General features: G+C 38.5%; 2 protein-coding genes across 2 annotated transcripts; one reads left to right on the top strand and one right to left on the bottom strand.

Moving 5' to 3' along the window:
• Positions 1 to 5809: 5809 nt before the first annotated feature.
• LOC131228769 (uncharacterized) lies at positions 5810 to 6428 on the top strand. Its single transcript, XM_058224636.1, has 2 exons — positions 5810 to 6151; positions 6223 to 6428. The coding sequence occupies exons 1-2, from the start codon at positions 6013 to 6015 to the stop codon at positions 6426 to 6428; spliced, it is 345 nt and encodes a 114-aa protein (XP_058080619.1). The 5' UTR covers positions 5810 to 6012.
• A 3361-nt stretch (positions 6429 to 9789) lies between these two features.
• On the bottom strand, positions 9790 to 12330 carry LOC131229325 (senescence-specific cysteine protease SAG39-like). Its single transcript, XM_058225255.1, has 2 exons — positions 11876 to 12330; positions 9790 to 10714 (listed from the first exon to the last, which is right to left on the bottom strand). The coding sequence occupies exons 1-2, from the start codon at positions 12303 to 12305 to the stop codon at positions 10122 to 10124; spliced, it is 1023 nt and encodes a 340-aa protein (XP_058081238.1). The 5' UTR covers positions 12306 to 12330; the 3' UTR covers positions 9790 to 10121.
• Between the last annotated feature and the right edge of the window lie 1323 nt (positions 12331 to 13653).

The raw sequence follows: 13653 nt of genomic DNA, 5'->3' as shown, positions 1-13653 counted from the left end.
ATCCCAAAACCTATACTTATAACCTTACCCTAAACCTAAACCTTAACCTAAACTCAAATCCCTAAACCTTAACCTATAACCCAACCTAAACTTATACTGATAACCTAAACCTATTCTCAAATCCCAAAACCCAAAACCTAAACCTAAACCTTAACATGAACCTATAACTTATAACCTAAACCAAAACCTATAAACTAAACCCGAACCTGAACTCGAATCCCTAAACCTACACTTAGAACCTAAACCTAAATCTATAATCTAAACCTAAACCTATACTTATAACCTAAACCTAAACCTTAACCTAAACTCAAATCCCCAAACCTTAACCTATAACCTAACCTAAGCCTATACGTATAACCTAAACCTATTCTAAAATCCCAAAACCTATACTTATAACCTAAACCTATTCTAAAATCCCAAAACCTATACTTATAACCTAAATCTAAACCTTAACCTAAACTCAAATCCCTAAACCTTAACCTATAACCCAACCTAAACCTATACTTATAACCTAAACCTATTCTCAAATCCTAAAACCTATACTTATAACCTAAACCTAAACCTTAACCTAAACTCAAATCCCTAAACCTTAACCTATAACCTAACTTAAACCTATACTTATAACCCAAACCTATTCTCAAATCCCAGAACATATACCGATAACCTAAATCTAAACCTTAACCAAAACTTAAAACCCTAAACCTTAACCTATAACCCAACTTAAACCTATACTTATAACTTAAACCTATTCTCAAATCCCAAAACCTATACTTATAACCTAAACCTAAACCTTAACCTAAACTCAAATCCCTAAACCTTAACCTATAACCCAACCTAAAGCTATACTTATAACCTAAACCTATTCTCAAATCCCAAAACCTATACTTATAACCTAAACCTTAACCTAAACCTTAACCTAACCTTAAATCCCTAAACCTTAACCTATAACCCAACCTAAACCTATACTTATAACCTAAACATATTCTCAAATCCCAAAACCTATACTTATAACCTTAACCTAAACCTAAACCTTAACCTAAACTCAAATCCCTAAACCATAATCTATAACCCAACCTAAACCTATACTTATAACCTAAACCTATTCTCAAATCCCAAAACCCAAAACCTAAACCTAAACCTTAACCTGAACCTATAACTTATAACCTAAACTAAAACCTATAACCTAAACTCGATCCCAAACCCGAACCTGAACCCAAATCCCTAAACCTACACTTAGAACCCAAACCTAAATCTATAATCTAAACCTAAACCTAAACCTTAACCTAAACTCAAATTCCTAAACCTTAACCTATAACCCAACCTAAACCTATACGTATAACCTAAACCTTAACCTTAACCTAAACGTATACTTACAACCTTAACCTAAACTTATAACCTTAACCTAAACTTATAATGTAAACCTTAACCTATAACCTAAACTTATAACCTAAACCTAAACCTATTCTCAAATCTTAAAGCTATTTCCGTAAACTGACTGTAGTCTTTTTATTGTAGACATGTATAAGAGTTGGATGAGAGCTAAGAACAGGTTTGGCCCAGAGTATAAACAAGGGGTTCAAGAGTTCATGAAATTTACACAAGATCGGGCAGATTCAAGCAATAGGATTAGGTGTCCATGTTGAAAATGCAAGAACATGATATATAAGACTTTAGACAAAGTAGAGGATGATTTGTTCATACTTGGGATTAACCAAGGTTACACTTGGTGGATTTATCATGGTGAAGATATGACCCATTGAGTTGAGTCCACTGAAGTCCTTACAGATCCAATTGTGCCGGATGACGAGGATGAAGATGTTGACGAAATGCAAGATATCATAGGGGATGTGTTCAGGGGAACAACTGCGGATATTGATTTTGCAGCAACAAGTAGTAGCCAAGATATTCCTCTAATGGGTGACGTCGAATCAGAAAAGTTTAGTAGGTTGTTGAGGGATGCGCAATGTCCACTTTATCCGGGGTGTGAGAACTTCTCCAAGTTAAATTTTCTTACAAAGTTACTTCATTTGAAGACAATAAATCATTGGAGTAAAAAATCGTTTGACATGTTGCTTGAGTTGTTGAAAGAAGCATTACCGGACAGTGAGACATTGCCTAAGTTTCATTACGAGACAAAATCCTTGATGCGAGACCTGGGCCTTGATTATGAACTCATACATGCATGTATAAATGATTGTTTATTATATCGGAAAGAGCATGATAAGGTTGAAGAGTGTCAAGAATGTGGAGAGTCTATGTGAAAGCATGACAAAGCCAAGGGTAAGAAAATCCCCCAAAAGGTGTTAAGGTACTTCCCATTGAAACCCAGACTGCAAAGATTGTTTATGTCTAGTAAGACGGCTGAAGATATGAGGTGGCACAAGGAGAAACGCGTTTATGATGTAGTACATTGAGGCACCCTGTGGACTCTGAAGCCTGGCAAAATTTTGACAAGCAACATGACTGGTTTGCAGAGGATTCTCACAATGTTCGACTGGGTCTTACAAGTAATGGTTTTAATCCATTTGGTAATATGAGTAGCTCATAAAGTATGTGGCCAGTGGCACTTATGCCCTACAATTTACCTCCTTGGTTGTGTATGAAGGAGTCATTTTTCATGATGTCATTGCTTATTCTTGGACCTAGGTCACCTGGGAATGACATTGATGTGTATTTGCGACCGTTAGTGGATGAGTTAAACGAGTTGTGGATTCAAGGTATATAAACGTATGACACATTTGCAGGACAGACATTTCGATTGCATGCAGCGGTCTTGTAAACAATAAATGACTTTCCCGCGTATGAAAATTTGTCTGGGTGGAGCACGAAGGGCAAGTTGGCTTGTCCTACATATGGTATTGAGACTTGTTCATTGTCATTGAAGCATGGTAGAAAAATGTGTTATATGGGCCATGGTCGCTTCCTTCTGAGCGATCATAGTTGACACAGGAAGACGATGATCTTTGATGGCAAACAAGATCACAAGCCACCCCCGAAAGAGCTATCTGGAGAAGATATGATGTAACAACTGAGTAACATTGGAGAAGTTAAATTTGATAAGGTATCGCACTTGAAGAAGAGGAAACGTACAGTATTGGACTATAACCGAAGGAAGAAGAGCATCTTTTTTGAGTTGCCTTATTGGAGTGATCTGAAATTGTAACACAACTTAGATGTCATGCATATTGAGAAAAATATATGTGACAATGTCTTCAGAACATTGATGAACATAGAGAAGAAAATAAAAGATAGCTTCAAGGCTCGATTGGATCTACAAGAAATGGGTTTAAGGAAAGAGTTGCATGTGCAACCACATGAAAATTTGTATACTATACTAGCAGCCTGCTACACGTTGACAAAACTAGAGAGAAAGCGTTTATGTGAATGATTGAGATCAGTGAAGTTTTTCGATGGGTATGCGTCAAACATATCTCGGTGCGTAAACGTTACAGACTGTAAGGTAACAGGAATGAAAAATCATGATTGTCACGTCCTTCTACAACGCCTACTGCCGATTACGATTTGTGGATTCCTAAGTAAGGATATCAGTGTGGTGCTAATTGAGTTGGGGATATTCTTTAAGGATTTGTGTTTGAAATCGTTGAATGTAAATGTTATGAAACGACTGGAGAGGGACATTGCCATAATCCTTTGCAAACTTGAAAGAATATTTTCACCTGTGTTTTTCGATGTCATGGTACACCTAGCGATTCATTTACCGCACGAGGCGAAACTTGTAGGCCCAGTACAATATCGTTGGATGTATCCGATCGAAAGGTGGTAGAACCTATTAAAATTTTTATTTATTCCATAAAATACATATATCCATGTTTTCATATGTATAACATAGTGGTTTTGTGTATAAATACCTTCACACACTCAAACGATTTGCGAGGAATAAGGCATGACCTGAGGGGTCGATAATTAAAGCGTACATTGATAATGAGTGTCTTGCATTTTGCTCCATGTATCTTCGTGGTATAAAGACTAGATTCAACCGAGAAGATCGGAATGCCAATGAAGGGTAGGAGCATGAACAAGGACTCGTATTTATATTTGCACATAACGTTCGTCCTTTAGGATCCCCGACGTTTCAGGATATGGACTATGGGAATCTAGCAAAGGCGTGGTGGTATGTGTTACATAATTATAAAGAAATGGAGTCATACTTGGAGTAAGTCTTCCCTCAATTATTATTTTCTCTACATACGATGATCTTAATGTTTCTTACTGACGACGTGTCTTTTATGTGTAGCGAACACATAGACGAGATGAAGTCCAAATTCTTCAAAAATTATGATCGAATGCATCAAGATCAGTTTGCAGAATGGTTCGCCGAACATGTAAGATTTCACATTGTATCTCACCACACTTAGTATATTCGTTGTATTGCACATTATTTCAACCTATGAAAATCCCTAAACAATTATATTCTGTACATGATAATAAATGAAGACGTTGCGTATGAGCAACTCTTCGGATGCGTCTGATGCATTATACTCACTGGCATGTGGCCCTGATAGATGTGTATCTAGATATACAGGTTATATTATAAACAGGATTCGGTTCCACACTGAAGAACGTGAGAAGTACAGGACCACACAAAATAGTGGGGTGGTTGTGAAGGGAACAAATGAGGAGGATGAAATTGACTTTTATAGCATTTTGACAGATATTATTGAGCTAAGTTATTGTATGAGAATGCAGGTATACTTATTTAAATGTGATTGGTGGGACATTGGAAATAAGAAGTTGGGAATACAGACTGACAACTACTTTACGAGCGTAAATTTATCTTAGAAGTAGTTTAAGGACGACCCATTTGTCCTCACCAGGCAAGCCAAATAAGTATTTCACCTCACTGACACCAAGTTAGGCAGCTCTTGGCACGTGGTGCAGAAAATAAAGCCTAGGAACGTATTTGACGTTCCCGTACCAGAAGTTGAAGATAGCGAGGACGGGGAAAATGACACATCTAGGGTTGAACAAGCATATCAAGAAGACATGCCATCTAGGGATACAGGGACTGATTCAAGTGTTGATATTGATGTGGTGCAATTAGACAGAGATGATGTGCCACCTAATCATGTTGATGCCTCAATAATATGTGATATTGTTAGAGATGATAGCGGTTTCATTGATGACGACGTTGCGGATAATGAGGGAGAAATATCCCTAAGCGATAGTGATGCAGACGACGATTATTAAATGTATACATAATTTACATGTCATTTTTCAATTCGAATAATTTATGTATTCCATGTATACGTGAAAATTACAAGTCATGATTAAATCCTTTTATTGACTTGTTTATAATCCGCATTTGCAGTTGAGTCAATTTCTGATCATGTCCTCCTCAAACCAGAGCATAGCAGAAGCACGCAACATACTTCATTAGCTGTTGCAGATGGACGTTTTGGTCCTATCTTCTTCTTGTAGGGTCATAGAGATACCCGGCCTGGTCGATGAGTGTAGAGTGAAATATATCGACGACGACTCAGAGGAAAGATTATGCCATCTCAAAGAAATTTCAGGGTTAATGGAGATATATAAAAGCAGGAAACGAGATATGAAAGATATGACTCTGTCACTTGCACATCTGAATGGAGTCCCGAGAGACAAGATTTCTCCTATTGTGACTGGCATGTTGGCTGTAAATATGTTGAGTGCTTCACACGAAATGACATATGCTTTTGAAGCATACGGATAGCTTACGCAGGGAGTACTTTGGATAGTTTACCTCAAAGTTGTTTCGTATTATGATGAAATATGTGTATTTAATATAGAATGATGATGTGTAATAGAATTTTCAATGGTTATAGATTAAAGTTTACAGTTTTATTATATTCTGCTTGCATTATAGTCTAATGGTCTAATCATATTTTAATCATCTCTCTAAGCATAAGCACAAATGCATTGTACCGTCAACACTACTTGTATAATGTTTTAGTATATTCCGCTTGTATTGACATTGTTTAAATTTATAAGTTCGTAGCTCGCACATATTCAGTGATGGCACCAGGTGGGAGAGTATGTTGTTCGTGCACTGGATCTACCCCTTCTACCCGTGATGCGACGGAGCCAGCATCGCCATCACATGTTGCATCGCAGGCGTCTGATCCATCAGTCGTGTATACACCGGGCACTGCATGTAAGTCTAGACATATATTTCTTTTAATGATTTCTGTTTATATTTAGACTTACATATTTCTTTTGCAACAGCGTCGTCGACCTGCCGACGAGGACGTGGACCCACGCGTGGGTTACTTTTAGAGCGACTTACTCATGAGGGTAGGGTGATGGTAAAGTTCCTACAGGACTGCATTAGACCTGTTTGGAACAGTGCCATGTTGTTTACGTCGGAGGTCGGTGTCTTATGCCGATTTCTGATCCCCCCACCACCCCCCTTAGGGAGACGTAACAGATGATGTGCAGCAGCTCATCCGTCAGTGCCTTCAGGTAAATTTTAGTAAATTAAAATTTATTTTATAAAAGTTTAAATTATTTTCTTAATAAGTTTATTACCTTAATCTATTATTTACGAAACTGCAGGATAAATTTGACTTGAATTTGAGTGTTCCGCACATCTCCCATGCCGTCGACGACATGATGAAGGAGCGGTTCAATGATTACTGCAGTAAGTTACACCAGCAGTACAAGCGGTGCGTGAGCCACGAGGAGGCTGTACAATCCGCACCGCTGCACATGACCGATGAGGACTGGCGGATACTCTGGGATAGGCTTTCATCTAATTCTTTTCAAGTAATATTAACATATTTACGATATCTTAATGTAATAATTAAATTCGCAATTAATAACAATGTATTATGGATAATGTGTTCAGAAGGGGAACAAAATAAATTCTGACAACAGTGGAAAGTTAGAAGTGAACTACGTAGCTGGTTCAAATTCATTTGTACGACTTCGTCACAACATGGTAAGAAAGTACTAGTAATTATTATATTTATATATTCTTTCCATACATTTATATTAACTCTATTGTCCTTTCGATTACACAGCGAGATTCCATCACTGGCCAAGAGCCCAGACCAGTAGACTTCTACAAAGGAACTCACTGTCGGCAGGCGACAGGATCTTGGGTACATCCTAGAGCTAGCGAGATTTGGGTAAAAATTCTTATATTGTAAAATTTAATTGCATTAAATTATAATAATGTCATCTATTATGAAAATTTATATGTTTTCATTACAGGAGGAGATGAACACCTTACGCAGTCAGCCCACTCCCGATGGTACTCAGCGAAGTGAGCCAGAGATCCTGAGTCAGGTGCTTGGCACCCGTTCTGGATATGTGCGTGGGTTTGGCCATGGTGCGAAGCTCATGGCACCCACTAGAGCTGCCTCCAGCCGATCCATCGTCGTTGGCGACAGTGCCGTACACCGAGCTGATACTGCAGAGAGAGAGGTTCAGCAGCTACGGGTTGTCGTCGATGATATCAAATATTAGCTGGATAGGCAGAGGGAGGAGCAGGAGAGGAAGATGATGGATCAACTGGCGAGGCAGAGGAAGGAGCAGGAGAGGAGGATGGAAGAGGAGCTGGCAAGGCAGAGGGAGGAGCAGGAGAGGAGGTTGGAGGATCAGCAGACGAGACAGAGGAGGATGGAGGAGGAGCTGGTGAGGCAGAGGGAGAAGCAGAAGGGGAGGATGGAAGAACAGCTAGCGAGGCAGAGGGAGGAGCACGAGAGGAGGATAGAGGAGATACGGGTGAAGCATGAGCGATGGATGACGGAGATGTTTCAGGTTTTGCTGCACGCTTACCCACCGATGCCCCACCACCTCTGCCTTCATCTTTGTGATTTTTTGTATATTTATTTATGATGTTAAGTTTATATGTATTTATGTGTAAATGAATGTGATGCGAATAAGATTGTTTGTATTTGGATGAATGTAGTTTATGTTTGGGTTTGGGTTTAGATGGATATAAATGAGAATATGATGAAATATATTATATATCAGGTGTATATCAGGATGAATATGATGAAATATATTGTTAACAGGTGTATATCAGGAATTTTGTGAGCTGCATATAAAAATAAAATTTTTTTTTAAAAAAGTGACTTTTAGCACGAAAATTTTCGTAGCTAAAAGTTTTGTAATTTATTTTTAGCAGCGAAAATTTTCGTTGCTAAAAGTCTTGTAAAGTTTTTTAGCGATGACAATTTTTGTAGCTAAAAGTGGAACAAATTTTTTGGCAGCGAATATTTTTGCTGCTAAAAGCTGTGTAAAGTTTTTTAGCGACGAAAATTTTCGTCACTAAAAGTGGAAAGAAATTTTTGGCAGAAAAAATTTCGCTGCTAAAAGTTTTGGAAAATTTTTTTAGCGAAGAAAATGTTCATCGCCAAAAGTGGAACGATTGTTTTGGTAGCGAAAATTTTTGCTACTAAAAGTTTTGTGCAGTTTTTTAGTAACGAAAATTTTCGTCGCTAAAAGTGGAACGGTTTTTTTTGCAGCGAAAATTTTCGCTGCTGAAAGTCTTGTACAATTTTTTTAGCGACAAAAATTTTCGTCGCTAAAAGTGAAACGATTTTTTTCAAAAATTTTCGCTGCTGAAAGTATTGTACAATTGTTTTAGCGATGAAAATTTTCGTCGCTAAAAGTGGAACGATTTTTTTAGCAGCGAAGTCTTGTATAGTTTTTTTAGCGACAAAAATTTTCGTCGCTAAAAAGCTTGCATTTAGCAACAATTCGAATTTTTCGCTGATAAAACCCTTCTACATCGGTTTTTTAGCAATGAATTTAGCGACGAAAATTTTCGTCGCTAAAAGTTTTTAGCTACGAAAATTTGACTTTTAGCGACAAAAATTTTGGTCATTAAAAGTGGGATTTCTTGTAGTGTGTGAAAGGAAAACCATGGGACCTAATCTAGCACCAATCCACTATAATGGAAATAATAAAAGGATAATCATCAAGAGACGTCTCTTATATATCTAAACTACTTCACCTTAAGGTGGATTGTAGGGTAACATGAATAAAAAAGAATTTATCACCAACTAAGGATTATAGAAAATAGTGCACACAACCTTTGAAGAAGACAATCAAAGAAACCAACTTTCACGAACTAGGATGCGAAAATTTCAGCAATAGAAAGCTCTTGTTCGCATTCTCCCTTCTTTTTTCTCTTTTTCTTCAAGAAAGAAAAACTCCTTTGTTGTATTAATGCTAGAATTCTCTCTAAAAAAATTCTTTTTTATCTTATTTTATTTTGCGCTTAGCTAAAAAACCAAAATACCCTCGTAAACATATGGAAATAAAATTAATTACTTAAGCCTACACACGTAAGTCCCGCCTTCACATGAGAAGGGACCCCATCAGGAGAATCGTCAAAGACTGGCTTTGTTGACAGCTGTAGACTGTAGGTGCTTGGCCCACTGTGCGGCAGGTGTGGAAATTCGCCAGCCTTATTGCAGCTGGTTCGGCAGAGCCGACTTACATCTTGTAGATATGGGACTCAGTTGCAAGTTCCGGCTACCGGCTGGGTTAGTTGGTTGATTTTGGCCGGTTCAGATTTAAGTTGGATTTATTTGCCCTGATTTGTGCCGGTATTTTGTTATCTGGGTTGTTCTTTTCCTTTGTTTTTCTTTCATGTTGTATAGAGGGATATATGATAGGTGAGGCCTGTCGTTTTTTTTTTTTACAAAGCCATTGTGTACATCCTCTCTTGGAAAGAAACAGGTTATAGGTGGTGTGGTCCCACGTTTCAAAAAAGAAGTTGTAAGCCAGATTTCGGGTCATCGCCCACAGCAGGCCATGCCATATGGATTTGTCGCGTCTCTGTCTTCTTTGTTGCATCAGGCCCCACTTGTACATGCTGAAGGTTCCATTATTATTCCTACCACCTGTAAAGGCCCTCAAAACACTCTCATGCTTGAAATATGTACAAAATAACATAAACACTTGCAAGCTTGATATTTGTACACAGGTACATTACATACATGAGGTTGACATAGAGAAGATATGAGAGACGTAACATTCAAGATGGGGGAATGATCATCTCCTACAATGGCTGTATGATACAGCCCAACTTTTAGTTTTCCATTTTTACACTTCTAGAATTTATATATCTTCCAAGGCAGATCTGCTTGAGAATGTGTTATTTTCTTTTAAACAGTTGGGTAAGAGGCCTGCATGGCAATGCCACACAAACCTTCCTTAGCCTCAACATCCCTTTGCATCCTTATGTAGCCATCTTCACCCCACCCAGTGCCCCATGAGTTCTTCACTAGCCAGTAATTGGTCCCATCATCGGCGGTCCCATAACCGACGGCTGTAACACCATGGTTGAGATCAGTACCACATTCTCCCGTAAAGACGCCGCTTGAGTAGAATTGGAATGCGAACCCGCCAGCATCAATGGCAACGGAAACTGGTTGGTTGGTCACAGCCTTCAGTAGTGCTTTCTCACTGTTCGCCGGCACATCTTCATGACCGTTAATCTGGGCCGCATGAATCGATGATTTCTTTGGGTTGCAAGTGCCATCAGTTCCTTCATAGGGATAGTTAACATCCGTCGTAAGGCCATGGTTGTGTTGAATGAATAGGAAGGCATCATCCATGAGACCACCCCCACACCCTTGATCCACACCTTTGATGTCACAGTCCACCAGCTCTTGCTCGGATAGAGAAAGGAGCCTCCCTGTACTGAGCTGTGTAATTCCTTCCATAGCTGCTACTGCTGAGAATGCCCAACAACATCCTATTTGACCCATTTCGAAGGAAGTTAGAAAGCACTATGTTAGAGAAAGGATGACGTAGGACATGACACCACCAATAAATTCCTAGCATGGTTGGACCAAAAGAAGGCGGACCTTAAATTTATCATAACTTTTGACCTGGGCATCCTTACGGGCACATAATCTATCAATCTTTGTTGAAACGGGTCATCTGAGGTGAACCAATCCACAAAGTGGGTTGCGTTTATCCGTTTCATCAGAAAATGCGTACTTTCAGCTCAAAAACGAAATTTTAAGAAAAAATTATTATTTTTAATAATTGTGTTTTTTAATATTTTTTTATTTTTAGAGTTTTAGATTTTTCTTTTTTTTTAGAAATAACTTATAATTATGATAGTACTCTTCTAGCAAAAGCTTATTTGGAATTTTTATATTTAGAAATTAGGCTTTAGAAAAGTTTTATTAGAATTAGGATTTTTTTTTAGAGTTAAAATTTTGCTATTTTTTGTAATTACAAATTTTGGATTTTTTTTTTTTTTTTTTTTTTTTTACATTAATAGTATAACAGGGACACACACATTAGACAATTATGAGAAGTCCAAAGAAGCTCCATGGATTCGGAGCACTTACCCCCCTAGGAAGACGCATCAAATGAGCACATATGGCCCTATTTTAGCTTAGGACATCTAATTCAAACAAATGGTGGTCCCATCGATAGTTTAAAACTCCAAAAACTCAGACGGTTTGATTCCCCTTTCCATTCCTTCCTATTTTTATTAAAAATCTCTTTAACAAGGCAAGTGACTGGGCCCAAAGGAGCCGAGTGGATCACTAGTTTTAGAACTATGGCCTCATCATAAAGATCACTAGAGCAGAACAAGGAACTTTAACGGTCTCTAAGACTCTCGAGATTTGAATAGAAGATCTTTCTGTTCTGATACCATGTCAAACAACAATTTTCTCTAAGAGTTCGAGTTGTTAGAAGATGATGTATTAATGTCTATAAAGGGATTTTAACGGGCCCATTATTTATGATTGGTCCAGCCCACCTTTTAATGTGCATCATTTGTCATACACGTGTGGCCCATTGATGCAAAGGACCCTTATGTGGGTGACCAGCTCACACTTGGATAACAATCCTATCATTCCGAAAGTTATAGATCACATGGCTATAATTTGCTTACCACATTGGCCTTGGTCCTTGATGGGGGTGACCGCTCCTTTCTTTCTCCAGTCCATGCTAACAGGCGCCAAAGTTACATTCTCGTACATGAAGGACGTCTCCTTTGTTGCCTTCATTTGAGATGGCCTAAACCCGTTCCGAGAGGCTATGAATTCTTCATTCTTTAAATCAGCGAATTCATTGATGCTTAGCTTGTATGATTTTTCCCCAGCATTGTTGAAAGTTTCTATCTGTTGGACGTTGTCCTTGAATATCTTGAAACGTACCTCCTTCTCCATTGCATCCATGTAAATACGCCCGTGGTGGGCCATCCATACCTCGTGCCTCTCAGACATTGATGATGTCTCATGGAGAGTGCGTGACAAGGCATGAGTGGCCCATGAGATCAAGATGAAGAAAGCTACCATTGTACATTTGCAGGTTGAAGCCATAGTATTAATTAGAATTTGGGGTCGATGTAATGATGTGATTATGGAAATGGGTGTACACATTCCTTCTATTGTAACCTCAATTTATAAACATTGAGAGAGAGAGAGAGAGAGAGAGAGAGAGAGAGAGAGAGAGAGAGATTTGCCATAGCTGCCGTGACAAAGTGTATTGATTTGAATTGAGAAAGTGACTTGTTTTAATATAAGAGGTTGACTACAATACATCATGGCTAATTGTTATAGAGTACATCGCGGGGTATCACAAATATACGAAATCATCTTTCAATTAGTCAAACCGTTTATATGATCACCAAAGAAAATCCTTAGATTGGAATGTTCCAAACTTTTTACCATTCCACACTTTATTTTTGAATATGAATGGTCTCATTCAATTTTGCATATCAAAGGGTTAAAGTATTTCAAAAGTAGAATGTTATTATTATTATTATTGTATATCCCCATCCAAGGAATGTCCCATCGTATCAATGCTACGTTTGGGTCATTGGAAAGGATGCGGTTTGGCTAGTGACCCAGCACCAGCCAACTAGCTGATGTCATAGCTCTATAGGCCCCATCATAATGTATTTGTTTTATCCATGCCCTACATCCATTTTTCCAGCTCATTTTAAGCATGAAACCAGATCCAAATCTCAGGTTGACCACACCATTGGAAAATATAATTGATTGAACATCCACCATTATACACTTCCTAGGGTCTACTGTAATGTTTATTTGCCATCCAACTACATAAGATCACGCGGACCTGAATGGAGGGAAAACGCAAATATCACTTAATCCAATCCCCGTCCATTTTACCATCTTATTTCAAGGCATAAGCTAAAAAATGAGGTAAATCGAATTCTTAGGTGGATCACACCACAGGGAATAGCGGGGATGGAACGTCAGGAGTGAAAAACTTACAAGGCTACAAAAGTTTTGAATCAATCTGATATTCATGTTCTCCCTTCATCCAAGTTCATATGATCTCATGAATAGATTGGATGTCAATTAAATATTATAGTAACCCCTACGAGGTTTTTATTGGTAGACATTCAATCAATACTATTTTCTTATAGTGTGGTCCACCCAAGATTTGGATCTGCCTCATTTTTTGTATCATACCCTAAAATAAGCTCGAAAAATGGATCGTTAGCATGGATAAAACACGAACATCATGGTGGGGTCTACCGAGCTGTGACATCAGCTAGCTGGCTGGTGTTTGGGGTCACCATCGTAACCGCGTCCGGTGTTGGGACGCAGATTGCATCCTACCCCCGCCCAGACGGTAATCCGTCCAGGCAGGGCTCTGTTGGGCCCACCATGATGTAAGTGTTTCATCCACTCTGTTAAT

The sequence above is a fragment of the Magnolia sinica genome, chromosome 16 (genome assembly GCF_029962835.1).
Source record: "Magnolia sinica isolate HGM2019 chromosome 16, MsV1, whole genome shotgun sequence".
NCBI lineage: Eukaryota > Viridiplantae > Streptophyta > Magnoliopsida > Magnoliales > Magnoliaceae > Magnolia > Magnolia sinica.
Note: the sequence above shows the minus strand (reverse complement) of the source record. Positions and strands in the feature narration are given on the sequence as shown.

What these genes read in the sequence shown, in the direction of transcription:
- LOC131228769 (XM_058224636.1), top strand. Translation starts at nt 6,013, where the DNA reads ATGGCACCAGGTGGGAGAGTATGTTGTTCGTGCACTGGATCTACCCCT. An exon ending in GTATACACCGGGCACTGCAT is followed by an intron (nt 6,152 to 6,222) that starts GTAAGTCTAGAC and finishes CTTTTGCAACAG; the next exon opens with CGTCGTCGACCTGCCGACGA.
- LOC131229325 (XM_058225255.1), bottom strand. Translation starts at nt 12,305, where the DNA reads ATGGCTTCAACCTGCAAATGTACAATGGTAGCTTTCTTCATCTTGATC. An exon ending in CAAGGACCAAGGCCAATGTG is followed by an intron (nt 10,715 to 11,875) that starts GTAAGCAAATTA and finishes TGGGTCAAATAG; the next exon opens with GATGTTGTTGGGCATTCTCA.